Raw genomic sequence first — 27,774 nt, forward strand, 5'->3', positions numbered from 1 at the left:
GCCACCAAAGGTGCTTTCCCAGTTTTCCCCTGGGTGTGGAAGGGCTTATCTCCCAACAAAAGAGTTGAAGTTTAAGCCAGTGGGTTTGAAGCTACAAGAGCACTGTTAAAATCCTTCTTTTATTAAGGGAAAAAGGCAGGCAGGCTCTCCTCTGAGGAAGTATGGTGAAGTCAACAGCTGGCACCAAAGAGGAACTCTCCAACCATGCTCCCAGGAATGCTAGGGAGAAAAACAGACCATTGCCTAGCAGAGACTGGTGGAATCCAGTCCAGTCACACAAGTATGGAGGGAAAAGGATCCAACCACAACAGCGCCATGATACTACCACCAAGACTTAGGTATCCCATGTCCCCCACAGGCACAGCCCTTCATGTATGTGTCTTGGCCACATGGGTTCCCCTCATACATAATCGGGGGTTGTTATGCCTGGTTCTTTGCAACCTTTTTTTTTTTCTTTTTTCTTTTGGTCTTCTTGACAAAGATACCAGAGGATCTTTGCACTGGTACTTTTGTTGTTTGGTTCTGTCCACTCTCCCTCTTTTTTTTTTTTTAAGTTTTGTTTTTGCAAGGCAAATGGGGTTAAGTGGCTTGCCCAAGGCCACACAGCTAGGTAATTATTAAGTGTCTGAGACCGGATTTGAACCCAGGTACTCCTGACTCCAAGGCTGGTGCTCTATCCACTGTGCCACCTAGCCGCCCCTCACTCTCCCTCTTGATAGTATGTATAGACTGGAGAATACACAGGCTTATGGGGAAAATGTTAACCTGCTGCCTTTCTTATTACAATATTTCATTCAATGCCTTGCCTTTGATGGAGGGTTGTGAGCTGTTTTAAGTGAATATGGGACCCCACAATTTTATCATTTTATTCTCATAGAAACTTTGAGTTTGCTTTTCTAGGGGCTTTGTAGATGAAACCTATGTGTAATTGGGAAGTGGACTTGCCCACTGCCCAAAAAATCAAGTCAAATCAAGGCAGCAAGCATTTATTATGATCCTAGTGTATACCAGGCTATTCTTAGCAGTGGAAGTACGAAGACAAAAGACAATCTCTACTCTTAAGAAGCTTCTAATCTAATGGAGGAGACAAGATGGAAGCATCTATGTACAAACAAGGTAGAGACAGGCTCAACTGGAGCTTCACAATCTCAGGTAGAAGGTACTAAGATTAAGGAAGACTAGGAAAGTCATCTTGCAGATGGTGGGATTTTAAATAGGATTTGGTGGTGGTCTGGGAAGCAGGGAGGAGGAGGGAGGGCATTCCTGGTGTGTGAGGGGGAACGCCTGGAACCTGGAGATGGCAAGGAACAGCAACGATGAGCAAAGGTATAAGAAAAGAGGAAAGGTGGAATTAACTTGATGGATGCAGCTCCTCTCAGTAGTGGTTCGGAGAGCTAGGACAACCCTCGGAGACCTGCTTATGGACAATGCCATCCACATCCAGAGGAAGGAAAGCAAAATGAAACAAAAAGCTGGGCTTGGGGTGGGGTGAAAAGGTAGGTTAGGAAAGACTTGGAAGTCAGAGAGAGGCTTTTGTATTTGATCCTGGAATGATAGGGAGCCCCTGAAGTTTACTGAGTAGGGAAGCAGCACACATAGCCAGACCTGTGCTTTGTACCTGATTGGAGGATGGACTGACCTGAGAGGAGGCTTGGGGCATCCTCCTGTAAAAAGAGGCCCAAAGGCTGAAAAGGTCTGCACAAACAAGCAAACAGGGGAGGGTTCTCAGAAGTCATATGGGGTCTTGTAGGGGTCCGGAGGGGGCCAGTGAATGTGGGACTGAAGACTAGGATAACCAGAGAAGTTCTGTGAATCCTTCACTGGTGGGCAGAGGCTTGGGGAGGCACTTACAGGTATTGAGTTCACCTGGGAACTTAAGTCAGGCCTCCCGGACAGAGTAAAAATAATTCCAACTGAAATTCCAACTGGAAGCCTTTCCCAACAACTCTTCACTCTAGTGCTCTAGTTCATGGTTCCCTACTTGTCTTGTATATAGTTTCTTTGTAGATTTGATTGTGTTTTATTTCCATTAGATTGTAAACTCTTTGAGGGCAGGGACTGTCTTTAGCCTCTTTTTATATCTCCCCCAATAAATGCTTAAGAAATGTTTGTTGATTGATAATAATTACAATTATATAATGATTTAAGGTTCAGGAAGTGCTTTACAAAAAATATCTCATCCAATTCTCATAATTGCCTTGGGAGGAAAGTGTTGTTATTAGCACCATTTTACAGATGAGGAAACAAAAGCAACTTAGGGGGTAAAGTGACTTGTTCCAGGTCACACAGCTGGTAAGTAATCTGAGGCAGAATTTGAACTCAGGTCTTCTAGACTCCAGAGCTGGTGATTTATTCACTTTGCAATTTAGCAACAGACAAGGTTGGAGGTGGATAGCACCCGGGGCCCTCAATGAGCCTCACAGGAGGAACCAGGAGTCCTATGGAAGTGAAATCAATCATTCAATCAATCAACAAGAAGGCCACTAGAGCTTCAGACAATCATTTCCCTCTGGGAGCTTAATGAATATTATATCATTTTAATTCTTACAACAATCCTAGGAGGTAGGTGCTATTATTCCCCAGTTTACAGATGTGGAAACTGAGGCTGAGATGGGTTGTCAATGCCCAAGGTCATATGGTTAGCAAGTACCCGAAGCTAGATTGGAACTAAAGGCTTCCTGATTCCAGACCCAACACTGTCCTCTGGCTGCCTAGAAAGAGATGGAGGATAGATGGGATCTCTTTCCTCTCTTGGGCCTTGCTCAGCTGGGGATTGGGTTGAGATGAACCTGCAACAGTGACCTTGGACTATCTTAATTTTGGTACCCTTAGGACCAGAGTGGGGCAGATGAATGTCTAGTTATGATGGATGTTTGGAGTAGAGTATGAACTAGGGTGTGATGGGGTATCCCAGCCCCTTAGCATCTCACATAGGCTCTTAGATTCAGAACTAGAAGAAACCTTGGGGGACATTTAATCCAATTCCCTCATTTAACAGATTAGGAAATTGCAGAAAGGTTGAAGTAAGGTATCCACGGCTGCCACTGTTGTTTATTCTTCATTCTTAAAGAGGACCATGACATCAGGGAGGGATGCCATGACAAGCAAGTGAAGTGGGGGTTGGGGGCTGTGCTAAGTCACCAGCCTCACTTTTTCCCTCTAGAGCCCTCTGAGTCCAGTGGCCAGATATGGATCAGGATGACTGGAGATGGCTCTGGATGTGGTAGGATACTTTAGCCTTTTTAAACAAAAGTCTATAACAGGTCTCAGTTTGACTGAGGTAACCCATTCAGTGATGAGCCTGGGTAAGAAATAAGGCAAAAAAAATGACCTTTTCCTTAGTTTAGAAAAATCAGTGGAGGGGGGGAAGCCCATTTGAGTTTCTGGCCAAAACAGAAACAATTGCTATTTACTTTCACTCTTTGCCAATCAGAACCCAAACAATGACCAAGTGGGTTTGGGCTGGAACCTATTATTGATTAATTAATGAGAGTATGAGTGACTTGACTTCAAGGCATGATCATTAAGAAAGAATTCTATTTGTTAAACCTCAAGATAATCAGCAAAAGAATTGAACTGGGGAACCAGCAGCTCCAGATCAGGTGCTCTTTTGACTAGCCAGTTCAGACTGCCTGCCTCTCTGGTGCATCTTCTGTGTGTATTGAAATGTTATGAATCACAATTATCTGACTCTCAGGTCCTTTCCAGCTCTAATTTTCTAGTTCCTGTTGGGTTCAGGTGTGGGGAGGAAGGGAGAGAAACAATCCACCTGTCAGAGTCTTTGGGGAATTTCCCAGGGCTGGGATTCATTTATTTCCAGGACTATTAAGCAAATTATTTCTGCTCCTTCTGACACCTCTTTTCTCTACAATGGGATAGATGTAGGAAAACGAATTGGAATATGTTGTAACATGAAGTGAGGAAAGTGAAGCAAAGACTAGGAGCCCTTGTAGGCCTCTCCAGATATCCATGGGTCACCATCTTATCAACTCAATGGCCCCAGGAGGGAAACCATTCCTCTAGAGGGATGGGGAACCTTTTTTCCCCCCTAACAAGGGCCATTAGAATATTTATAACAACATTTGGGGACCATACAAAGTTATCAACTTAAAAAATAAGCCTATTTGTATTGGTCAAACATTTAATTCACCCTCCAAAATCTCCTAGATTTATTGAATTTTGAATCTCATCTGCGGTTGCCTTGGCAGTACCAGATCAAATGATTTCACCAGCCTTAGACAGCCGTTGGGTTGTATATTCCCTGACTCTGCTCTAGAGACATCATAATCTTTGGCTAGTGTTTTCCTCTCTCTGAGTGTCAGTTTTCTCCTTCTCTAACATTGGTTTCCAAGGTTCTTGGGAGTTTTGTATATGGGTAAGATTCTACTTTGGGGGGGGGGAGCTGAAATAAGTCATCAAGAGATGATTCTGTGAGGGGTCTGTCCTCAGAAGGTTTACAGTCTACTTGGGGAAACAAGAAATGACAAGGTAGGAGATGTCAAGGAGTCTGGAAGATGGGAGAACATCCCAAGCCAAGGCTGTTACGGGATTGGCCAAAATTTGGGATTCAGGACTGAAAGGGGTCCTGGGGTTCATGACCTCCTGTCATGAAGAGGTCAAAGGGCAAGGTCAGGCCCTGCTACAGAGGAATCTTAAAAGCAAGGTTGGCCTAGAGCTTTGAGAGTGTTCTCTCTTGAATCAATCAGAGATGCTATCAAGGCCTAGACCACCACTATTGAATCAAGGCATGAACAAGACTTTCCTCATTGAATCAATCAATCAATAGAAAGTCTGGGGGCAGCTAGGTGGTGCAGTGGATAAAGCACCAGCCCTGGAGTCAGGAGTACCTGGGTTCAAATCCGGTCTCAGACACTTAATAATAATTACCTAGCTGTGTGGCCTTGGGCAAGCCACTTAACCCCATTTGCTTTGCAAAAAAAAAAAAAAAAAAAGTCTGATGAAACCCTCTTCTTCCTCCTCATCCCCCACTCTTTGTACAGAGAAGGCCCAGGCCCCTGACCTCAAATTGCTCACCCATCTATTTGAGATTTCTCCGGAGTTTCTCAGCCTTAGCTGCCACAGGCCAGCTCCTCAGAACAATCCCCCACTCAGAGGCAGAGAGATGCAGACAAAAAACCATCCTTCTACACCCCCAAACAGCTCTGGTCCCAGCCACCCACTGGGGCTAACTTTATTTCACCAAAGTGCTATTCTATCTAGGAGAGATATATGTTTCTACTTAGGGAGCAGGGAGACTTTTGCTTCTTTGCTGCAAGGGGGCTAATTACACTGCTTCTCCCAATTAAAATTTCAAAGAGCTTTCAAGAATAAATTCAAGAACAACTGAAATTCAAGCCCTCTTGGCAAAGCAACATTATTTCCCAAACTGAGGAGATATAAATAAGATTCAGAATGGTTTGCATGAACAGGAGGTAATTACTCTCAAGGAAGAAAACCTCATTCTACCCCCACCTCTTCTCTCTCCCCTTCTTTCTCTTCTTCCCCTCCCCCCTCCCTTCTATTTACAGCCCACCCAGTCTTTCCATTCTCTCCTCAAGTCACCAGGGAGGCCCTGGGCTCAGGACTCAGACTCAGGTTGGCCTCTCTGAAACTGAGATAGAGCATCTTCATTCATTTGGGGGCAGAAGGCCATGTCTGGGAACAGTTAGAGAGAGGATGGTAGACCCATGTCTAGGTCTTGGGACCCCCACCCCCGACCTCGGACCAGGCTACCTTCAGAGGGTGAACTACCTCCAAGAATGAAGTCCCAGAGTCCCCTTGAGAACCAGTTGGGTTCCTTCAATGCCTGTGAGGAAAAGCATTCCCCAAAGACCCAATTAGCTCACCAGTGTTTGTGTGTGTATGTATATTGGGGGGGGGGTCCAAGCCATCTCTACCCCTCCAGCTCTTGAGCCCACACCCTGCCCCTGTGCAGCCCCCATGTGTCTGATATGGCCACACGCCCCTGACCATTTAGAGTTGGTGGAGAGAAAGTTAAGACACAAGCTAGACTGAGGTTCAGCCTCATTACCTGCTAACTTAGGGTTTTCAGGCTTGTCCACCTGCCCACCTGTCTCAGTTGATCTTTACAACCTTGTGAGGGAGGTGCTCGTAAAAATGAGAGAGAATCCAAAACCAAGGCTAAACACACACATATATAAACAAACAGACATATACTCATATATACATATAGATGTGTATGTGTATATATGTAATTAAATGCCTGTCAGTAGAATGGAAGCTTCTAAAAAGAAGGAATTATATTTTTGTCTTTGAATGATGCTAATAGGGGCAGTTAGGAGGCACATGATACACAGATTACTAGTTTTGGATTTAGGAATACATCTTCCAGGGTTCAAATCTGACCTCAGACTCTTACTAGTTGTATGACCCTGGGCCAGCCACGTTGCCCCATTTGCCTCAGTTTTCTCAGCTGTAAAATGAGCTAAAGAAGAAAATGGTAAACCACTCCAGTACTCTAGCCAAGAAAACCCCCAGTGAGGTCATGAAGAGTCGGAGACATCTGAAATGGCTCAACAATGATAATAACAGCAATAATAACTACCATCTCTTCAGTGCACACTATGAGCTGGGCCCTTGTATCAAACTTCGTACAATTATTCTCTCATTTAATCTTCACAATTATGCTGGGGGAGGGGTGAGTGATATTATTATCTCTTTTTTAAAGATGAGGAAACTGAGGTAGACAGAGTTTAAGTGACTTGTCCAGAGTCACAAAATTAGTGTATTTGACCTTGGATTTTCCTGACTCCAGCCTGGGACTCTTATGAGGGTCCACCCTCCAATCAATAGCAAGCAGATTAACCCTCCTATGGATGACCCTGAGTGGTCTCAGATTCCTGGGCTGGGCTAAGGCTCAACCCTCAACCAATACATCTTCTTGAGTGGCTAGTAGCATTGCTAAGTGTTGTGGGACCTATAAAAAAAAATCTGGTTTCTTTACTTAGTTTACAGTCTGGTGGAGGAAGTGAAATTCACACCCGTGAAACATCTGGAGAACAACAGACAGTATGCCATCGGTGAGGACTCTAAGAGTTCAAAGAAGGGAGTGAACCTCTGGGTTGGGGTGGCCAAGACCTCCTGGGGGGGGGGGAGACAGAGCTAAGCCCAGAAGAATGGTAGGATTAGGATGGAGGTGTGGGGTGAGAGTACAGAAAAAAAAATCTAAGAAAAGACCTGATGGTGGGAAACAATGGAGAATACTGGGTCGGGGAAAAATGAGATTGCTTCAGTTTGAGTCTGGTGTGTTTATTTTCTAAGGAGAAAGCATGGTGTGGAGGATGAGTCTGGAGAGAGGAGACCTGAGTTTGAATTCTAGCCCCCATAGTTATTACCTTTGTGACCTTGAGCAAAGCACTTGCATTTCCTGGGACTCAATTTTTTTGAGTCCCACAAAATGACTTAGGAGTCTCTCTATTGATCCTAAAGTCTTTTTGAATGTCTGTAACATGAATTGTATGGATTTCTTTCTAAATGTTTTCCAGCCGTCTGATATTTGGGAATTAAGCAGACCATCTCGCAACTCTATCAGGGTAGAGAATAAAGAGGTGACTGAGCATAGAGGAGCACAGCAATGCCTTCAAATGCCAGCTCCTGCCTGTGGGAAATATATAATCTAAAATGAAGCCAAATGTAGAGTATTTGTTTCAGATGCTGAGAGGAAAGGCAGATTTAATAACCTTGCTTCCTTCACCTGCTGGTTTTTAATGGTTCTAGGGCTGCTGAAGTGTGGTGAGTAGGAGAGGTGGGAGAGGAGAGCAGGAAGAAAAAAGAGAGAATGGGATGACGGGTGAGCAGCTTGGCCAAAGGGTTGAGAACAGGGAAACCAGAATGCAGAGAACCAAGGGGAGATACCTCAGTCTCACCTACGGGGAAAGCAATTCAGAGCTCCACTAGGAATAGTTCTGGGGAGGATCTGTTTACGGGAAGGTTTTGCTGGAGGAGGTGATAGCAGAACATTTTAAAATAATTTTGTTCTTGCTGTATGTTCCAAAAAAGCAAGTTGGGAAGCCCCTGGGTCTCTTTGGAAAGCTCCTTGGAACTGAGGCAGATGTGTGTGTGTGTGTGTGTGTGTGTGTGTGTGTGTGTGTGTGTGTGTGTGTTCCTGTTACAAAGGGAACTTCCCCCCAGGGAGGGGAAGACTGTTTTTGTAGACTTGACTTGGGGGGGGGGTTCTGAATGGATCAGCTCGCAGCCAGCTGGGAGTGGGGGGGTGGCAAGGAAAGGCAGGAGAACGAGCTTATTCCTTTAACTCTTTGGGTAAGATGAGCAACTGGTCCAGCAGTACCTTGAGCAGGCCGTCGAGGCAGCACCGGGCAATGATGCTGTCCTGGCCCGAGCCTCTTTTCCCCTTCCTGTGGCCCACCCAAGGACCTCATTTGAGCAAACAGTTTGTGAAGATGAGGCATTAATCACTGGGGAGTCAAGTGGAGAGCGGCAGTATGAACAAACTAGCCAAAGGCTATAGAAATGGGGGGACACACAGCAGGGGTGACCAGCCCTGGGTCAGCAAGTGAGGTAGGAGTGCCAACACCAGAAACAGGAGGAGTCTCTACATGGCCCAGTCTTCAGGAAGATGTATGCTGGGCCTGATTATCCCTCCAATGAACAGGGACCGCTGGGCCAGGCAGTGAGCAACCCCGTAGTTGCGGGAGCCGATGGGGAGTGAAGGGCCAGGTCTGGGCTCCTTAGCTGAGCTGTCCCCTGGGCAATCCAAAGAGCCAAGGGAGGGCTCCTTCCAGAAACCTGGGTGCAGGTTCTTCAGAGTTGTGGCTCCAGGTGTAGGATGTCCCGCAAAGCTAGAGCCAGGAAGGAGGACACGGTCACAGGTCCCTGGGGAGCCACATGACAACCTCACCTTCCCAGGTGAGGTTAGGCCTGCTTGGGAGGGAGACCTGAGGATGGAAAGTATTCTTGGGAGAATTTGTTGACTCATGGGTTCCACTTGGAGGAGGTGGGAGCTTTGAATGACTTATTTCAGAAGAGATACCCTCAATGGAGGGCTGATGATAGTCGGCAGGCAGGAGGCAGGGTCTTCTGGCCAGCCCTGCCCCTCTCCCCTGAGCAGTTGCTGCCACTCTCTGTAGTTGTCTCAAATCTTTTAGTTCCACATGTTTTTTGAAAGACACAGCTTGGCTACTGGAGCCCCAACAAGACTTGCTCCCAGACTTTCTTTTGGTTTCCACTCTGATTTACAGGTTTGTTACTGCAGCCCCAGGACTCTGGCGGAGTGTGGGTGGCTGATCTCCATTTAAACCAGCTCTGTCTACTTTTATTCCGATGGGCTGGAAAAATAGGGCAAAGGGGGCCTCCACGAGAGGCCTGGGTTGGGGCTGCAGAGGAAGAGCAGAGATTTTGTAGCTTGGGTTATTTATTTATTTAGACCATTAAGCAGCTGAAATTGGATTGTCTTGGTCTCTTTAAATCAATGGAATGGAGAGATTTGATTTGAGATTTTTTTTCCCCCAAAAAAGGCAGTGCAGCTTCCAAGCTGAGTTGTGTTGCTTGGCTCTTGGTGACAGCTAGAATGATGAGAGACAAATGTCCTCTAATTGGCGAGGTGATAGCTATTTATTGGAAATGCAGATGAGGAAGACGCTGCCCCTTCCCCAGAAATGACCATCCTCGGCAGAGGGGCAGCACCGGCACGACAGTTGGCTGGGTTCTGGCATGGCGCACTCTCCCCTACTTGGGCAGGAGCTCGCCCAGGCCATTGCTCCACCTCGTCTCCAGCAGGAAGGAGGGAATGAGGGGGCTGTTTCTTCATAGCTTTTTCGTAGATCGGGATTATACGGAACATGCTTCTTCCTGAGAGCAGCCCAAGCTCTTCTGCAGCCGCCCTGGGGGTCACTCCAGCCTCCCCTGGGAGCCGTCTCTGCACAAAGAGCTGTTGCTAAATGTTTAGTGAGGTCATATGTCTGGCAACTCCAATGGCAGCAAATTAAACTACTTTTTAAAGAACTTGGCTCAGGAGGAGCTGGAAAGGCCCCAAACAAAATCCTTAACCCTCTGCAAGGCCCTGAGAGCCACAGGAAATTCAGACACTGGCTGGTCCCATAGACGTCCAGCCCTCTCAGAGAAAGATCTCTAGCCTTCAGGGGCTGGGCATGGGTCTGTGGCCATGATGAGGAGTCTCTGAAGGTAAATGGAATTCACCACGGATCCTAGATATGTACCAAGCTGCCCAGCCTGGGTGGCTGTGCTAACCTGCTGTTCTTTCACTTTGGGGGGCCTTGCTGATGGACACAAGACTTGTCTTCTCTTTGAAAGAGAAAAGGTAGGTTTTGAATACCTCTAGGGGACATAAACCTCTGAGACTGTATCATAAACCATACACAGTCTTTCTGAATATGGCCTTCAGAGCTACCTGGGCAGGACAGAATCCTGAGCTCTTGGTTTCTGAGAACAGACATCTCTTAAATCTGAAATCTTTTATTCAATCAAAGGTTATGAACCTAGGCTCAAAACTCTAGAGCTAAAAGGGTCTTCAGAGAATCATCTATCTAGTCCAACACTCATTTTACAGATAAGGAAACCACAGCACAGGGAGGCTGGTTGATTTGTCCAATATCAGAAGGGAGACTTCAACCCAGTTTATCTGACTCCAGAAATGGCATTTTTTCCATTTCTACCATGAGAACTTGTAGGGACCTTAGGATGCTTCTAGTCCAATCTCTTCATTTAATATATGATAGAAGTGTGGTCCAGGGAGAGGTAGAGGTAACTTAATGTCCCACAATTAATAAAGACTCGGGGGGGGGGGTGACTCTCAGGCTCCTGTTCTTCCTCCACCTTCCCTCCTCCCTGTATCACAATGATTCTATTATAACAGTACTACTAGGAAAAAAATTTTGGAGTGTCTGATACACTTCCTGGCCCCTCTATTTTTCTCTCTATTCTGAATCTTAAGTCCAAAAAGGGCAGAACCTCAGTCCTCAAACCTTCCTTGGGGAGAAAAAAGTCCGCTATGATGGCTATTCATGGATGCTGAGATTGTGTGTGAGTGAGACACAGACGGATAAAGGGAGAGACAGGAGACAGAAGGAAGAGAGAAGAAAAAAGACAAAGATCCTATTTTTTTTTTTGAGAAAGTTGAGTCATATTCTCACATATCTTGTCAAGACACAGGATTAGGCCCAGAGTGCAACTGGAGCCCTGGACAGAAACAGTACCACATTTGAAAATGGCATTAAACTATGTCAACAAAACTGTCTAGTTTCATAAAAATTGTAGGCTCAAATACTAACATTCAACCTACATAACAAGGAATTTTATGAGAACCTCCTTTGCTCAGTGTAGAGTGCAGATGCAATATGAGATGACAGCCTAATGTAAGAGGCAGAAGGGCTCTCATGGGGAATAATCATCATAATCATCATAAAATCAATTAAAATCAATCACTGAGTATTTATTAGGCACTTACTGTGTGATTCAGGCATTATGAATCAGGGATATGCTGCCTCACACATTGTTGACTGACTAGGACTACAAATAAAATGACTTAAATAAGACCTACTCAAAAGCACTGTATTCTAAGTGGGGTTAAAGGAGGAGATGCAGGTATATCCATATCTATCTATCTATCTATCTATATATGGAATAAACAATCAATACAAAGTCATTAAAAGGAGAAAGGGTATTAGTATTAGTGGGGATCAAGAAAATGTTGAGTCTTGAAGGAAAAAGGGGAAGGCTTTGTGGGATGTGCATTGCAGATGGCCACAAAGAGGTCAGTTCCTATTGCAGGTTATGGGAGTTATAAACAACAAAATTGGAAACATAGGTGGTGAAGGGCTTTAAAAGTCAACAGGAATTGAGATTTGATTGGAGGCAAATGGTATTTACTGTGTAGGAGAGCTATATGAGCAAGATCAGCACTGAGGAAAAAACACATTTGGCAGATATATTGAGGATAGACTAAAATATTTTGATAGATCTCCAGGATATCCAGTTGGAAAAGTCCAATAGGCAACTGGTGATGGGGGGAATTAAAGGTTGAAGAGACTGGAGATACATAGGTATAGGCTATACATACAACTTATGTGCATATACCTAAACCAATAAGAGCTAAGGTCACCAAAAAAAGGGAGAGTTCAGGCTGGAGAGAACCACTGGGGAACACCACTTTTGGGGGATGTGATCTAGGTGAACCAGCAAAAGAAACTAAGAATCTCCTAACTGGAAGATTAGAATCCATCCAGTTCATTTTACACTGGAGGAAACTGAGAACCCAAAGGAACTTTCCAGAGGAGAGGGCTTTTCAGTGACGTAATGTCAGATGGAGCTTATTTAAGCTGGGTGGCTCCAAAGGAGGAGGAATCAGGGGAGGAAGTTACAAGGAAGCAGGTCTGGGCTTTACAAAAGTTTCCCAATAACTAGAGCTAGCCAACAATGGGAGAGAGAACCCAGGAAAGTGAATTCCTCATCCACTGGAGGGTTAAGGAGTTAAGAGAAAATGGTGAAAATGTAGAGGGGATTCCTGTTTTAGGAGTAAGACGAGGGGTTCTATGAGATCCCACTCCATGCTTTAACAACATTCTAGCAGCCCAAACCTCATGTTGGAAGGCATCTTAATGTTACCTTGTTTCTCTGGTTCCACTACTTTGGTTAGAGGAGACTGGCTTCTTCACTACAATCACTTTTTAGCCGACTGCATACAAGTCATTCCTTTCCCACTGAATATTATTACCCCACCTAACCTCCCCAACCCACTCATGTAAACATAAACTTCATTCTGTCAGGCTCCTCCCCAACACTGAGTGTCATCTCTCTTAAATCCCTTCTTTCATGTCTTTTCATATACTTTTCATATATAAGGCCAGGCCCTTGGGAATAGGGGCTAGACAGAACCTTGGACATAATTGATCATTGTGGTGTTCACTACCAACAGCATGCCCACTCTAATGACTCACTATCACAGGATCACAAATTTAGAGCTAGGAGGAGAATTTAGAGCTCATTTATCTCAATCTTGTCTTTACAGGTGAGGAAACTGAAGTCCAAAGAAGTGACTTATCTAATATTACATGCAGAGATGTTAAGAAGTGAAGTCAGGATTCCCAGCTAGGTCCTTTCTGTTTCACCATTCCACCTCACACACATCTCACTTGATATATTTAAAGTCCAGGCAGGATGACTTGACTGGTCACTCTCATGGCATGTGGGGAGGAGAAGGGGTTAAGGTTTGAACTCAAATTCAAGGCTCTTCCTCCTAGATTTTCCTGCTAGTTATTTGTTGGATACATTTTCACAGGTAGCTTTTTGGTATTTACTTTGCCTAAATTTCTCAATTCCCAACCTTAAAACAAATAATTAAAAAAAAAATGGTTTAGCAAGACAAACCAATATATCAACAAAAACCTCAACATAGTCTTCCAAGACTGCAATGAAAGCAGGTAGGCGTACTCTCCTATCTCATCATTGTGATCAAGCTTCCTATTTTTTTTTTCAGTTTTTGCAAGGCAATGGGGTTAAGTGGCGTGCCCAAGACCACACAGCTAGGTAATTATTAAGTGTCTGAGGTCGGATTTGAACTCAGGTACTCCTGACTACAGGGCCGGTGCTCTATCCACCGCGCCACCTAGCCGCCCATCAAGCTTCCTATTTTAACAGCACTGAGTTCTATTTGTCCTGTCATTGTTCTCTCTGCTTACATTATTGTAATCATGGCTCTCTCCTGGTTCATCAGCTTCTAAAAAGACTGATTCTATTTTCATATTGTGTCTTACAGTGTAGTAAACTATTCCATTACATATATATTGATGGATATCTATTCTTTGCTACTTCAAAAAGTGCTACCATCAATATTTTGGTGAATATAGGACCTTTTTTTTTAAAATCATTTACTTTAAGCAGTGGCAACAAAACAGAATAGCACAATTCTTGGCATCATTTAGGTAGATGATTCCAACTCAAAATAAAGACACAGAAGAACTTTATAAATAAATAGGGATATCTACCATGTTTTATGTGCATGTATGTGTCTGTCTGTGTGTGTATATGAAGCAGTTTGCATTTCTACCCAGGCAACTTTGCTGGCCAGCGCAATCAAAAAAATCAATGGCATATGGTATCCATTGCAGCTCCCTATGGGACAGTGGGAGAGGAGTTATTTGTTAAGTCTGAATCAACAAACACTCAACATTTGGGATATAGATGAGGAGAGCATTGCCAACCATGGCCAACAGAGTTAGGCACTGATCAGAAAAGCACAGTACAAATCTGTGGGGTGGTCTTAAAGACAAAAGGCAATGAACACTATCACCGGGTAATGAATAAAAAACAAAAGAGGATGGACACAGATTCTCAAGGAATAGGAGGAATGGGGGAACTTTTAGCTGCTGGCAGAGACCTAAGAAAGGCATTTCACCCATATGGAAATAATAAGACTTCAATAAAACTTACAAGGTTTCAATAGAATGCAGACTTGGGCTGATTTTTACAGAAACAGGTGCAGAGGAAAGGGTCGCTTATGGAAACCCCTGTGAGCAAATGGAAACTCGCGTGCTCAAAACATTCAAGTCTATGTTTCTAGGGGAAGGCTGAGTATGCATGTGGGCCAGGCCTGGGCCATTGGCCAGAGCCAAGAGCTGGCTGCTCTAAGCGTTCTGTTCTTTCTCCCAAATTACTACAGAAACAACATGCTATGTATGGCTTGCTGGGGAGAAAGGGGCTTCTTAGGCCTCAGTAGAAAATTTCCTTTAGAAAGGCCCCTCCAAAGCATGTAATTTTCTCTTTCATTTCCTTACTTTCACGGCTCTGGGTCCTGGTGAACTAATTAGATCTTGAGCAATGAAATGGAAATACTGAGCTTGAGGGGATCCTGTTTGACCCTCACTAGTATGAGAAAGAGGAGGAAAAAGTCCTGTTTTAGTTAAAATGTGTCAGGCTTCTTTCATATTTGGTCCTATCCATAAATCAATACTTCTGTACTTTTATTCCCCTGGTACTAAATGTGACTCAGTCAAGTTTGGGCGTTTTTCTTTGGTTCTGAGTAAATCTGTTGGCTTTTCCAGCCTTTTAGTAGTCAATTTTTAACTCAGAGACAGAAAACTCTAGGACCCTGGGTAGAAGATGGAAAAATCCCAAGAGATTAGTATACTTCAGGGTCAATCATGATTCTTCACAAACTGGAAATCGTCATGATTTTATGGCTTCCAGAAGGAAAAAGGGGTCACTGAGACAAAGTTAAAAAACCTTTAGAACATGCAGGTCACATACTATACTAGATACAGTAGCAAATGCTAATGGCATAAGGGTTTATGTTTATGTATAAAAGCAAAAGTTTAGGCATCAGTATGTTGGGGTCCCCAACAAGTTTAACAATCTGAGAGAGAACAAAACATAGACATAAGTAGATATAAAATAAATGCAAGGTGATTCTGAGGAGCAAAGGGATTAGCATCTGGAGAAAAGGGAAAGGTAACTTTATTAGACGGGGTGCTTAAGTCAAGTTTGGAAACATGTCAGGGAGGACAGAGGGGATGGAATGTCACATGGGAGATACAGTTGGACTAAGTGAAGGGAAGGAATGTGTATTAAGTTTAGGAAAGGTAGGCAGGAACCAAATTGTAAATAATTTTAAAAGACAGAGGACAACCATACATTTGATTTCAGTAAAATATCCCTTTTATTTATACAATTCACAACACAAATGAATTACACCCTCACAACCCACACACACACACACACACCCCAAATCTATTATCACACTTGATTCTGCTTTCTTCTCCAAATCACTCGGCTTTATTCTGCATGATTAATTGCTGATTTTCCAAGCATTGCTTGAGTTTATCTTCTGTCAGGGTCAATCTCTGTTCTAGAATGGAAACTGTCTGTACAACAAAATGGGAGAGAAGGAAGAATTAGAAACTCTGGACAGTCTATCAAGTTGTCCTGGGACAGCACAAGATTTCAACTCTTGCATCCATCATTCCTGGCAGCACTTTACTTGGAACTCTGCTACTGGAGCTTTCTGAGATGGTTGCTATTTTCTTAAAGCACAAGGCTCCAACTTTAGATATCCTTCACTTCCCAATTTTATATTATTCAGTGTGACTAGTAGGAAATCCAAGAAATTATTCATTATGACCAAGTTGGATTTTACTAGGGATGCAAGGATAGGTCAACATTATTAGGAAAACAATTGACAGGATCAATCATAATGAAAACCAAAACATCTAAAACCCACATGATCATCAACAGATGCAGGAAAAGTTTTAGACAAAGTACAACACTCATTTTTGCTAAAAACCCTTCAAAGTATAAGGCAAAGCAGGACCTTTTAAAAATATCATTAAAAAAAAATCTATCTAGGGGTGGCTAGGTGGCACAGTGGATAGAGCATTGACCCTGGAGTCAGGAGGACCCGAGTTCAAATCCACCCTCAGACACCTAATAATTACCTAGCTGTGTGGCCTTGGGCAAGCCACTTAACTCCAATGCCTTACAAAAAAAAAAAAAAAAAGAAACAAACTTAAAAAAAAAATCTATCTAAAACCAAAAGCATGCATCATAAGCAATGAGGATATAGTAGAACCTTTCCCAAGAAATAAAGAAGTAAAACAAGTTCTCTCTCTCTCCATTATTATTTGATATAGTTGTGGAAATGTTAGCAATAGCATTCAAATGAGAAAGAAATTAAAAGGCATAAAGATAGGTAAAGAGGAGATAAAACTATTCCCCACTCATCAGTTACATGATGGTATACTTGGAGAATCCTAGGGAATTAGCAGAGATACTATTTGAAATAATTAATAGCTTCAACAAAGTTGCAAGTTACCAAAAGTCTACTGCATTTCTCAATAATAATAATAATAATAATAATAATAATAATAATAATAATAAAATCCAAGAAGCAATAATAGAAAAAGTAATTTCATTCCAAATAGCTACAAAATACATAAAGTAAATGGGGATCAATTTATCTGAATACACACAAAACTTGTATAGATTCAATTATAAAGAAATAAAAAACAGCTTACATAGTTGGAGGAATATTCAGTATTCAGAGCTGGGACATGCCAATATTTTAAAAAATGACTACTACAACAAAATGAATTTATACTTTTAATGCTATATCAATCAAATTACCAAGGAGATACTTTACAAAACTTGATAATGTAGTAACAATATTTATTTGGAAAAAGAAAAGATCTAGAATATTGAGGAACATGATGAAACAAGTTGGAATGAAGGGAGAAACAGCAGTTATAGACAGTATATTATAAAGCAGAAGTCATTAATGTCATCTGGTATTGGTTAAAAATACAGAGGGAGATCAATGGAAGACAAGGAAGAATCATAAACTGTGCAACTCAATAACCCAGTGTTAGCAGAAAATATAAATCATCTAGGAAAAATTTCCTTATCTGATTAAAAAGCTGCTGGGAAAACTGGAAAGCAGTCTGGCAGAAACTAGGCTTAGACCAACACATTCTAAAGAGACATATGAATCAATATTAGAGATCATACTATAAGAAAATCAGCAGAGAAGCAGACCTTTTACCTCTCACAGCTATGGGCAGGAGACTATAAAAAAAATATTTGCAGCAAATTTCTTTGATAAGTGCTTGGTATTCAAGATATAACACAATTAACACATGAATATTTATATATGTGTGTAAACTAATAGCCATTCCCCAACAGTTAAGTGGTCAAAAGATATGAAAGGTTTTCAAAAGAAGAACTATAACATAATCAAAACCACATAAAAGGGGCAGCTAGGTGTGCAGTGGATAGAGTACCGGCCTTGGAGTCAGGAGTACCTGAGTTCAAATCCGGCCTCAGATGCCTAATAATCACCTAGCTGTGTGGCCTTGGGCAAGCCACTTATCCCCACTGCCTTGCAAGGAAAAAAAAAAAAACACATGAAAGAAGGCTCCAAATCACTAATAAGAGAAATGCAAATCAAAGCAACCTTGAAGTTTAACATCACATGATGCAAACTGCAAAGATGACAAAAAATGGCAATACTCAAATGTTGAAGGAATTGTGTGATGATAGGCAACTAATACACCGAAGCTGCAAATTAGTACAAACATTTTGGAAAGTAATTTGGAATTATGCAAATAAAATATTTGTTCCCTTTAACCTAGAGACTAAATTACAGGATTTAACTAATCTAGGATAGCCACTAATAAGAAAAGTACTCATAAAACCAAAATAATTTATAGTAGCACTTTTTGTAATAGCTAAGAATTTGTAACAATAGATGCTCATCAATTGGGAATGGTTAAATAAATTGTGGTAACACAAATGTAATGATGTATATGATGAATTCAGAGAAGCATTCACAATTGACATAAGAGTCAAGAAAATAATATATACAGTAACTACACCATTGCAAATGGAAAGAAATACCACACACAAAAATCAAAAGTGAATCTTGTATAATTATAAAGATCAAGCAGGATTCAAATGAAGAAATATAAGGATACCCCCTCAACTCCTTCTTTTGTGGAGAACAATATAAGTATTGCACATTGCAAATATTTTTGGATTTTCTTTTTCAAGGAAATGGGGTTAAGTGACTTGGCCAAGGTCATATAGTTAAGTGAGAATTAAGTGTCAGGCCAAATTTGAACTCAGGTCCTCCTGACTCCAGGACCCATGCTCTATCTATTAAGCCATCTAGCTTCCTTGGGGTAGGTGATTCTTGAGGCTTAAACTTGGTTATTAGGCATACACCATTTTATCTAGCAATTCCATAGGGGCAAAACAGGGAAGAACCATTCACAAAATAATTAAAAAGACACAGTATTTTGAAATTCCCAAGTCATTCCCTTTGTTCTTACCACTTTATTTTTAACTGACTTACCACTTTATTTTTAACTCTGAACTAATATGTTATCTGACATATCAATGAACTTTTTGGGGTTATTTACTTGGTTTTTGTTTTTTTAACCTTTTAAGACAATTTTATTGATGTCTTCCACTAATTTCTACCACAGTTACTTTCTACTGCTATTTCCAAACCCATAGTCTTCCCATGTAACTGTCCCAGTGCAAACATCTCTCAACATATTCCACATTAGGTATCCACAGGCCACTCCAATAAGATGAAACCACATGATAACTATGCTTAATCACAGTTCAACTTGTTGCCTACTATACTACATACCTGTATTACCAACAGGAAAAAAACATGTCAAAGCCACTATAGTTCTTTATTCTGTTCAATTCACATACCCAATAAATTTGTAAATTAAAAATCAAACAAACAAAGAGTATAGCTGGTCAACAGTATCATTATCAAAAAACTAAATTTATTTCACTTGCCCTGCAGCAATGAGCAATCAAATTCCACCAAAGTTTCTTGGAGGCTAAGTCCTCTAGAAAATGGAATTTTAGAAATTCAGAGGCAAAGGGTTGGATGCTACCAATGTAATACAAAGAACTTTTAAAAATAATGTCACTACTGTTCTTTGATTCTGTGTTCATAGTAAAGATTTCAAAGCAAAATGTATTTAAATGACTTAATCATAATGAAAATAGTTTATTTCTAATTGTATCTAAAAACAAACTTATAGCTTATGTATGTGGTCTACTGGTTTTCAAAAGCTCCATTGTGAAGTGCATAGAGAGATTTATCTTTGTCTTTATTGTACATTAGAGCTGAAAGGGGCCTTAGAGATTATTTAATTGACTTCCCCCAGTCCAGACCCTAACTTGACATACAGTAAAAACTGAGGCCCAGGGATTTTTATTTTATAATTCTATTTTTTTTTCAGTGAGATGTTTCATTGGATACACTGAAGGGCCATTATCTTTCCATTGGTTAAAGACACATAAAACAAGGGGGCAGGGAGCTTAGGAGTCCTGTCAGGTTTGGGGCTCTGCATAGGAAAGAATGTGGTCACCTGGTCAGGCTTACCCCTCTCCTTTCCTCTCCTGCAGTATCCCAGCCATACCCCCAGCTATCTGTACAAACAGTCCTAATCTTGTGACATGGGAATAACACACATATCTCACCAAGCCTACCAGTCAGAAGAGTTTCTAATGTCCTCCTTATCTCCAGGAAAAAAGAAAATGGCTTAATTTCAGTTCTGCACTCTTCTTCCCAGTTGTAATTACATGGCAACCATGTTAAAACTATCCTGGAGTGAAGGCTGTCAGCAGAAAAGCTAGATCAGCAGCAAGTTTCACTCTCCTAGAAATTCATATGTGGAACCTGCTACAGAGCCACAAAGTCATGAGACAATTCTTGCTTCTTTTTTTCTTTTAAAAACATTTAAATTTTTTATTGATTTTTTTTGTCAGATTACATCCCCTGCAACAAAGGATAAAAATGGAAGATAAAAAGGACAGATGGAAAGAGAAAAACCTGACTTCCTGGAAGATCTTCATATTTTTCTAGAAACAGGGGCTATTGTTCCTTCCCAGCAAAGGCCAATAAACAAAAGGACACAGAGGAGACTGTTGATATTTCTGGAGTCAATGTTTATTACTTATTTGTGGGAATATTCACAGTAACCTTTAGTGTCTTGAAGTCAATGGGAATGACTCCTAGCAGGGATCTAACTCAGTCAATACTTTCCCGATATAATAACAAAAAGTGCAGGGTCTCACAATTTTTTCTTCTTGGCAAAGCAATGGGGTTAAAGGACTTGCCCAAGATCACACAAGCTAGTTTAAGTGTCTGAGGCTGGATTTGAACTCAGGTTCTCCTGACTCCAGAACTGGTGCTCTATTTACTGTGCCACCTAATTGTCCCAAATTCTTTATCTGCATCAAAGCAGGATGCTGGTGAGAGGTGGAACAACAACTCTTAAGGTCTTATTTTGTGAATGGTTCTTCCCTGTTGAAGACAGTCAATGACAGATTCACCTTGGTCCAAATATAATTATTTTAAGAAACTAGTGACATACTTATATAGTGACATACTTAAATGGTGTCTTCTGATTTTGACTGTCAACAAATGGGTCACAGCAATTGTCACAGTGGGTCACAGATATAGGGGAAAGGGCTGGGATCAGAAGGAGCAATGCAGCATACCAATATCTATGGTTGTGGTCAGAAGCCTACAGTCTGGAAAGAGGCACATAGTTTGGAGAGGAACCAAAGATAAGAGCAAAATAATAGGTCAAATCGGAGTAAGAAAGTCAAAATCAAGGCTTATACAAACAGTGAGGGTCTAGGGAGTCAGGGAAAATCAAGTAACTAAATACATACCAGAGATCAAAGGAGCAAAGGCTCCAAAATCCAAAGAGAAAGTGTAGGCTGAAAAGTTCAGAAATTCCAAGCAGAACACTATGTGTGAAGAGTAAGAAGGATCTTGACACTAAGATAACTTGCCACAAACCTGAAAGAGCTTTCATGTTTCCTAGTAGGGCTGGAGTCAATTCCCAAGAGTGGTTATTCTAAAGCCTAGAGGTAGAGGTAAGTAGGAACATCAGAGTGAAAGTTTTAAGGAGGCAGAGAGAAAGGCAGGACCTGACACTAGTTGAGTCTTAAAATTTTACATACAAAACCAGTTTGCAATTGGAAACAAAGATATCCAGGTATGATAGCATTACTGCTTAGTCTTTTCAGTCTTGTTCAACTCTTTGTGACCTCATTTTGGGTTTTCTTGGCAAAGAAACTTACGCTTTACAGATCAGTAAATTGAGGCAAATAGGCTTATGTGACTTGCCCAGGGTCTTACAGCTAGTTTCTGAAGCTGGATTGGAACTCAGGAAGTGGAATTTTTCTGACTCCAGACCTGGCACTAGGTCCACTGCATCATCTAAGTTTAAAAAAAACTGAGGAGGATCTCAGTACAAATCCAGATACAGGTACTTACTAGCCTTGTAACCTTAGTTAACCACCAACCTCTTTAAATCAGTTTCCCTATCTGGAAAATGTGAGGATTACATTAGATGGATATTAAGGTCCCTTCTTAGCTTTAAATCCATGTCCTCAATATTTTTCTGGGTCCCACATCTAACCTTAAACTTAATCTAGGCCTGGAAAATAATGTTTATTGATTGATTGACCCATGTGTTGTTACATACTTTTCAATTCTTTTTCCTTTTTACAATTGTTCATATCAAGTTCATTTAATAATAACAATAATAACAATTCACATTTACCTAATGTTTTAAGGTTTGCAAGGTGATTTACAAACAGTATTTTTCAATGGATCCTCACAATAACCTATGAGGTAGCTGTTATTATTATTATCCTCCTTTTAAGGCTGAGGAAAGTGCTGAGAACAGGGTCTGCTACAGAGGAGTTGTTTAATAAATGTTTACTGACTGAAATAAAAAACTGCTATCATTTAAATCAATTTCCCCCCCCTCCTTCAACAGAGGGAAGATGGAAAAGAGCTAGTCACTATTTGGTATGATGCCCTTAATGACTGGTTTTAAATGAATCTTCTCCTTTTTCTTCTTTAAATCAAATAATCTTACATCCATCTTTACAATGATCATTTTCTAACACTTATGTGATGCTTAATTCTAGTGTCTTGAACCCTGACCTACTCCTAGAACTCCAACTAAAGTCTGACCAGGTCAAACATGAGGGGAAGATTCCTTCATGGTTTGTACACAACAGGATCCTATTCCTGTTATTTTTCTTCTCTGAACTGATGGTCAGCTAATAGTCTATTATGAACCCTAATATCATATATTATATTACACACACACACACACACACACACACACACACACACACACACACTTTGTTCTTTCCTCATTTTGCTATTGGGGCAGCTTAGTTTTCTTTTCTAGCTAGCTAATTATTTGCCCTGGTCTTCAGGAATTTTATTTCATTCCTCCCTGACTAAAGGATATTGCCTGGGGCCATTACCTTAATGATGCAGTTGAGTTAAGGACAAATACTGTGACCACACTGACATATCAGTGAAAGACAAGAGGAAGAAAATGCATGTTGTTGGTATAAAAAAGTCAAAGTTTCAGGATAGGAGGGTGGAGTCAGAAAGGGAGCTGACTGTCTCTTGTCTCCTAAACCAGGACTGACCTTGATAGTTTAAAGATCTGCTTTGGTATCTGGCTTCCCACTTCCATCTCAGTCCTTTTCATTTTGGTTCTTTGAAAAAATCTAATTTAGATTTCTAGCCCAATTTGACATTTGTTTTATATATTTTTGGTCATGATTCAAATTATTTTTCAAATACTTTCTTCAGAAAGAGAGTTCCCTTTGGTTCCATACCAATGATTTTCTGTAATCACTAGCTGAGAGTAGAAAAGATAATGGCTCAACCATACCAAAAAAATACCTTTGCATTTTTGCTCAAGAGCATCCCTAAATGGAAGTATCTAATTGAAGAGGACACTAACATTCACATCCATGGTAGCACATTACCTGGCTTCTCTTTGTTCTTAGGTTACCTGGACTCTGTCACCTTCACTTTTGCAATTCATTTAAATCATTGGAGGGATGGGGGAGAAAAGGGAGTTAAAATGATAATGAATTTTTATGCAATATACTTCCCAACAAATTCCCAAAGAAGCTCTTCCTTCCCCCTACCCCCCCTTTAAAAAATTTGTTTCTTGATTAACAGGGAAGGAGGGATTTTTTAAAACTTTAACTGCATATTACTAAGGTATGTTCAATGATATATTATTTGTATCTGATGAGTGCTTTGTTGACATTTCATATTAACAAATTCACTAAATTCTAATCTCATTTTTTTTTTTTTAGTTTTTGCAAGGCAATGGGGTTAAGTGATTTGCTTCCTGCCCTATTTGAACTTGGAGTGAGTCTATCTGTTAACTAAAAGAGCAAGTTCTCTATTTTTACCATGTTCTCAATTCAGCAGATGTTTAGGATGAAGAAGAACAATATCAGGGACATACTGCAAGTACATTTACTGATGGTTCCATAAATGGAATCTTCAAAATAAATATCTTTACTTTCAAAAATTCCCAATATATAGAAGTTACAAACCAAATTGGGGCTTGTCTCTTTGGATTTTAAATTAACGTATATGTTATTTTTTAATTATCATAAATAAGATTCCTTGAAATAATCACATTACAGGAAAAGAGTCCTAAGAACATGAATGCTTTAATGGAAACAAATGGAAAAGCTCTGCCCATATCTTGGTTCAAGGGATTTCAAGTTATAAAAACACTAAGTTAATAGCAGAAAGACCGTTATCTCCCTCATCTCTACTTTTGGGGACATTAATGCACTTACTTTCTTAGTCAGGCTAATTTAATAATCATGTTATAAGAAATCAAGGAACATTTTAAAATAGACATCCTTGAAAATTAAAAACATGAAGCTCAGCATAATCAGTTAAAAACACTGACAAATGACCACCATACTGCTGTGACTTGAAATGGTGGTCTCCATTCCTATTGGCCTGATGTCTGACTTTATTCATTATGTTTGACAAGACTCAGAATCACAAGGAAATACTGCCAAACATCATATTGGTCATCATTTTTCCAACTGGTGTCCCAGATCAAAGAATTCTTCAGCATGAAAATATGAATGATAGCATGCCCTTGGATATTAATTTTTAGTCATGCTTTCCAAATACTTTATTCTCTTTTATTTAGCATTAACTTTAACTTCTCATTAGCTGCTGGAGGTTATAGCTTAGAAAAACAAAGTAACACAAAATCAAAAAACCGATAAATAATTTAAACTGCCTTTATATTTGGCTTTGGAATACAGCAGATGGTGTTTTTGCAGAATATTTATTTTAATTTCATCTCACCTTGGCAGATATCAGAATGTGAATTTTCTTATCACACATTAGATGGGCAACATGGAAAACAACCAAAAGCATCATGGGCAAATCAAGAAAGTGCCCTGGGATTAAAAACAAGGCCTGGGGAAGCTGCATGTGACTACACAGCAACATTAAAGGCCTTGAAGCAAAGTATTGGCTTTGGTAAGATAAGAGATTCAATTTAATTCAAGTAAATAAATATAATATTCATATTTTTCAGTAAACAAATCTATTCACTTATTTTGAAAAAAAAAAAGCTAAAGAATTTACAACCTGGCAGAAGGAAATAAAACACAGAACTAATCACAATCCTATATGAGAATATGGGAAGTGAAGTGAAAGGTCACCCCAGTATTTCCATGCCTCATGCTTCCCACTCCCATACAGGTGAGCAGCTGAAGCTGGGAGAGCAGGGCAAGGGAGACACTAAAGAGAAAAGAGGAAACAAGGACTGAGCCTAAAGGGGATCCTATAATGAGGTAATTAAAAACAAAAATAATTTTGGATTGTTCAAATGCTTCTTTTTCAAAAAGTTTAATAGCAAAAAGCGGGGAATGAGATAGAATGTGACAGTTTGGAGGAGAGACCAGAGAATGTTTTTATGTTGTTTTTTTTTTGTTTTTTGGCAAGGCAAATGGGGTTAAATGGCTTGCCCAAGGCCACACAGCTAGGTCAATCATTATTAAGTGTCTGAGACCAGATTTGAACCCAGGTACTCCTGACTCCAAGGCTGGTGCTTTATCCACTACGCCACCTAGCCGCCCCCAGAGAATGTTTTTAAATGGGAGGGAAAGAGCCAGTAGAGAGGAAAAGACTGAACATGTAAGAAGCAGTGAATGGCTAATGAGAAATTGGGAAAAAATGGGATAAAGGACTCATATGGAGCAGTTGGCTTTGGAAAGGAGGAAGATTATGTCCTTCATGGAGATCAGAAGGAAGAGAAGGGCAAATACAGATAAATTGCAAAAAAGTTTAAGGAATTAAGGACAGATGGTCTTGATTTCATTAGAAAATCCATGTCAAAGTTACCTTCTAAAAGTACAAGGTTAGTGAAAAGAACATAAGGTGAGCAGCGCAAGTTTTGGAATAGCCACTGTGGAGCATGGTGAACCAAGAGGTCTAGGTTGAATGGTAGGAAAGAAAGTAGACAAATTGACAGAGACAGAATAGGGTAGAGTGGGGGTGGGGAGGAGACTCAAGAGGCCAGAAATAATCATGAGTATGAACAGATCTGGGAGAAGTGAAGGAGTGAGTTAAAAGGGAAGGAAGCTGTGGTCAGAATGGAATTTCAGAATTTTGGAGTAGGGATAGTTGCCAGCATTGGAGAAAGCTTAAGGTGTGAAGGGATGGACATACCAATGGGAAGCTATTACTATACATACAGATTGAGGTTACTGAAGCTCAAACAGGATAAGAACAGCTTTGAGGAACAATAAAAAAAAATTCCCAAGTGAGCTAGCTTTTTGCTTAAGTAATATCATCTATTAAATCTAAGAACTAGGAGAAATTCCTTCTGGGGTCAGGGGAACAAGATACCCCCTTCAGATAGTATTAGATCAGTGAATATAACATATGGAAGGAAAATACAGCCAAGATCATCTCAAAACAATATTTTTTGAAAGGTGAGGGTATTTAAGCCTTTGACATCCATTTGGCTGCACAAAACAAGACTGCATTCAATGGCAAACTTAGCTTGTGAGTGGGGAGGGGGATAGGGGGAGCCTGTATATTTTTATCATGACATTCTCTAGAGGTCTCAAAAGCAAAACATCCTAGGAACAATGGTATTTTAGTCATACCATAATTTCCTCTTTCAGGGGAAAGAAGACATTGTGACATACTCTCATCAGGATAAAATTAACAGGGTAAGCTTTTCTTTTACTTGGTGCTTAAAAAGTGTAAGACATTTTATATAAAATATTGAAGGACTTTCCGAACTGAATGTAAAAGGGGACATCTGAAAAAGTGGCAGACTTTAGGATTTCCTATGAATTATAGTGATACCAAAGAAATAACATTTAAAGTCACAAAAGAGGAGCTGTACCTGGCCCTGACCATCCTTTCCCCCAGGAATAACCAACTAACTTAGCTAGGTCAAGAATAAAAATGAGAAAACAAAGACTGAAAAGTTACTTCTCAAAATTGTCTGATTTTGAAAATGAAATAAAATGCTTATGGCACCACTTTCCTCTTCCTATATTCATTCATTAAAAAATTACATACATATTAGATGCTGCACTGAAGATAAGAGAAACATATGTATGTTCTACTTTCTGCCTTCCAGAAAACTGACTTTCAAAAAAAAGATTTAATTGATAGCTTGTTTTAATATCCACTACATTTCCCAATGTAATTGATCCCCTTACTTTCCCAAAGAGCCATCCCTCACAAGAAATAAAAAGAGCAGTTTCATAAAATTATTAAATGCATCAAAAAAGTTTGGATCTTTCTTTTAAAATTGATTTTATTGATTAAAAACAGTACTGTAACAACTGAAAACACTTTGTTTCAGAAATTTCCCTTGTAATAAGTATGTATAGTCAAACAACAACAACAACAAACAAAAACACAACAAAACACACACTGGCCATATCTGAAAATATCTGAAAATGTCTCTTCCCTGCAGGATATGTCTTCTCCTAAACTTGCTTCTGAGCATCCTGATAGAATAATCTTGCAAATCTTGCCTACCCTTAGTTATATATATATATATATACACACACACACACACACACATATATATATATACATATATTATATATATAGTTTATAAAATAATACGTATTAGGAAAAACAAGAGTCATTTAAGTTGAGTATGATCTCTGGATCTGACACCTATTTAGGGCTAGAAGGGACATCAGAAGTCATTGAGTCCAATCTTCTCATTTTACAGAGAAGGAAACAGGCCCAGGAAGGTTATAAGATTTGCCCAAGTCTTATAGAAGTTGCGACTTGAACTTAGTTCCTTTGTCTCTAAATCTAGTGTTCTTTCCACTGTATCATTAAAAACAAGCCTAGGCAGTCCTCTGTAAGACCTTGTCATTATAAGATTAGGAAAATGGATA

At 40.4% G+C, this 27,774-nt stretch overlaps 1 protein-coding gene across 2 annotated transcripts in view; it reads right to left on the minus strand.

The window, feature by feature from the left end:
* POC1A (POC1 centriolar protein A) overlaps positions 1-27,774 on the minus strand; it is a 199,395-nt gene that overhangs the window by 17,570 nt on the left and 154,051 nt on the right. The window contains exon 11 of one of the 2 annotated variants that reach the window (XM_074198112.1): positions 15,613-15,854. The exons of the other annotated variant lie outside the window; for it this stretch is intronic. Coding sequence (XP_074054213.1) covers positions 15,756-15,854 — 99 coding nt within the window. The 3' untranslated portion in view covers positions 15,613-15,755. Of the gene's footprint in view, positions 1-15,612; positions 15,855-27,774 lie in introns of those variants that run through there. 2 annotated transcript variants of the gene reach the window in all.

This window comes from Macrotis lagotis, chromosome 8 (assembly GCF_037893015.1).
Source record: "Macrotis lagotis isolate mMagLag1 chromosome 8, bilby.v1.9.chrom.fasta, whole genome shotgun sequence".
Classification (NCBI taxonomy): Eukaryota; Metazoa; Chordata; class Mammalia; order Peramelemorphia; family Peramelidae; genus Macrotis; species Macrotis lagotis.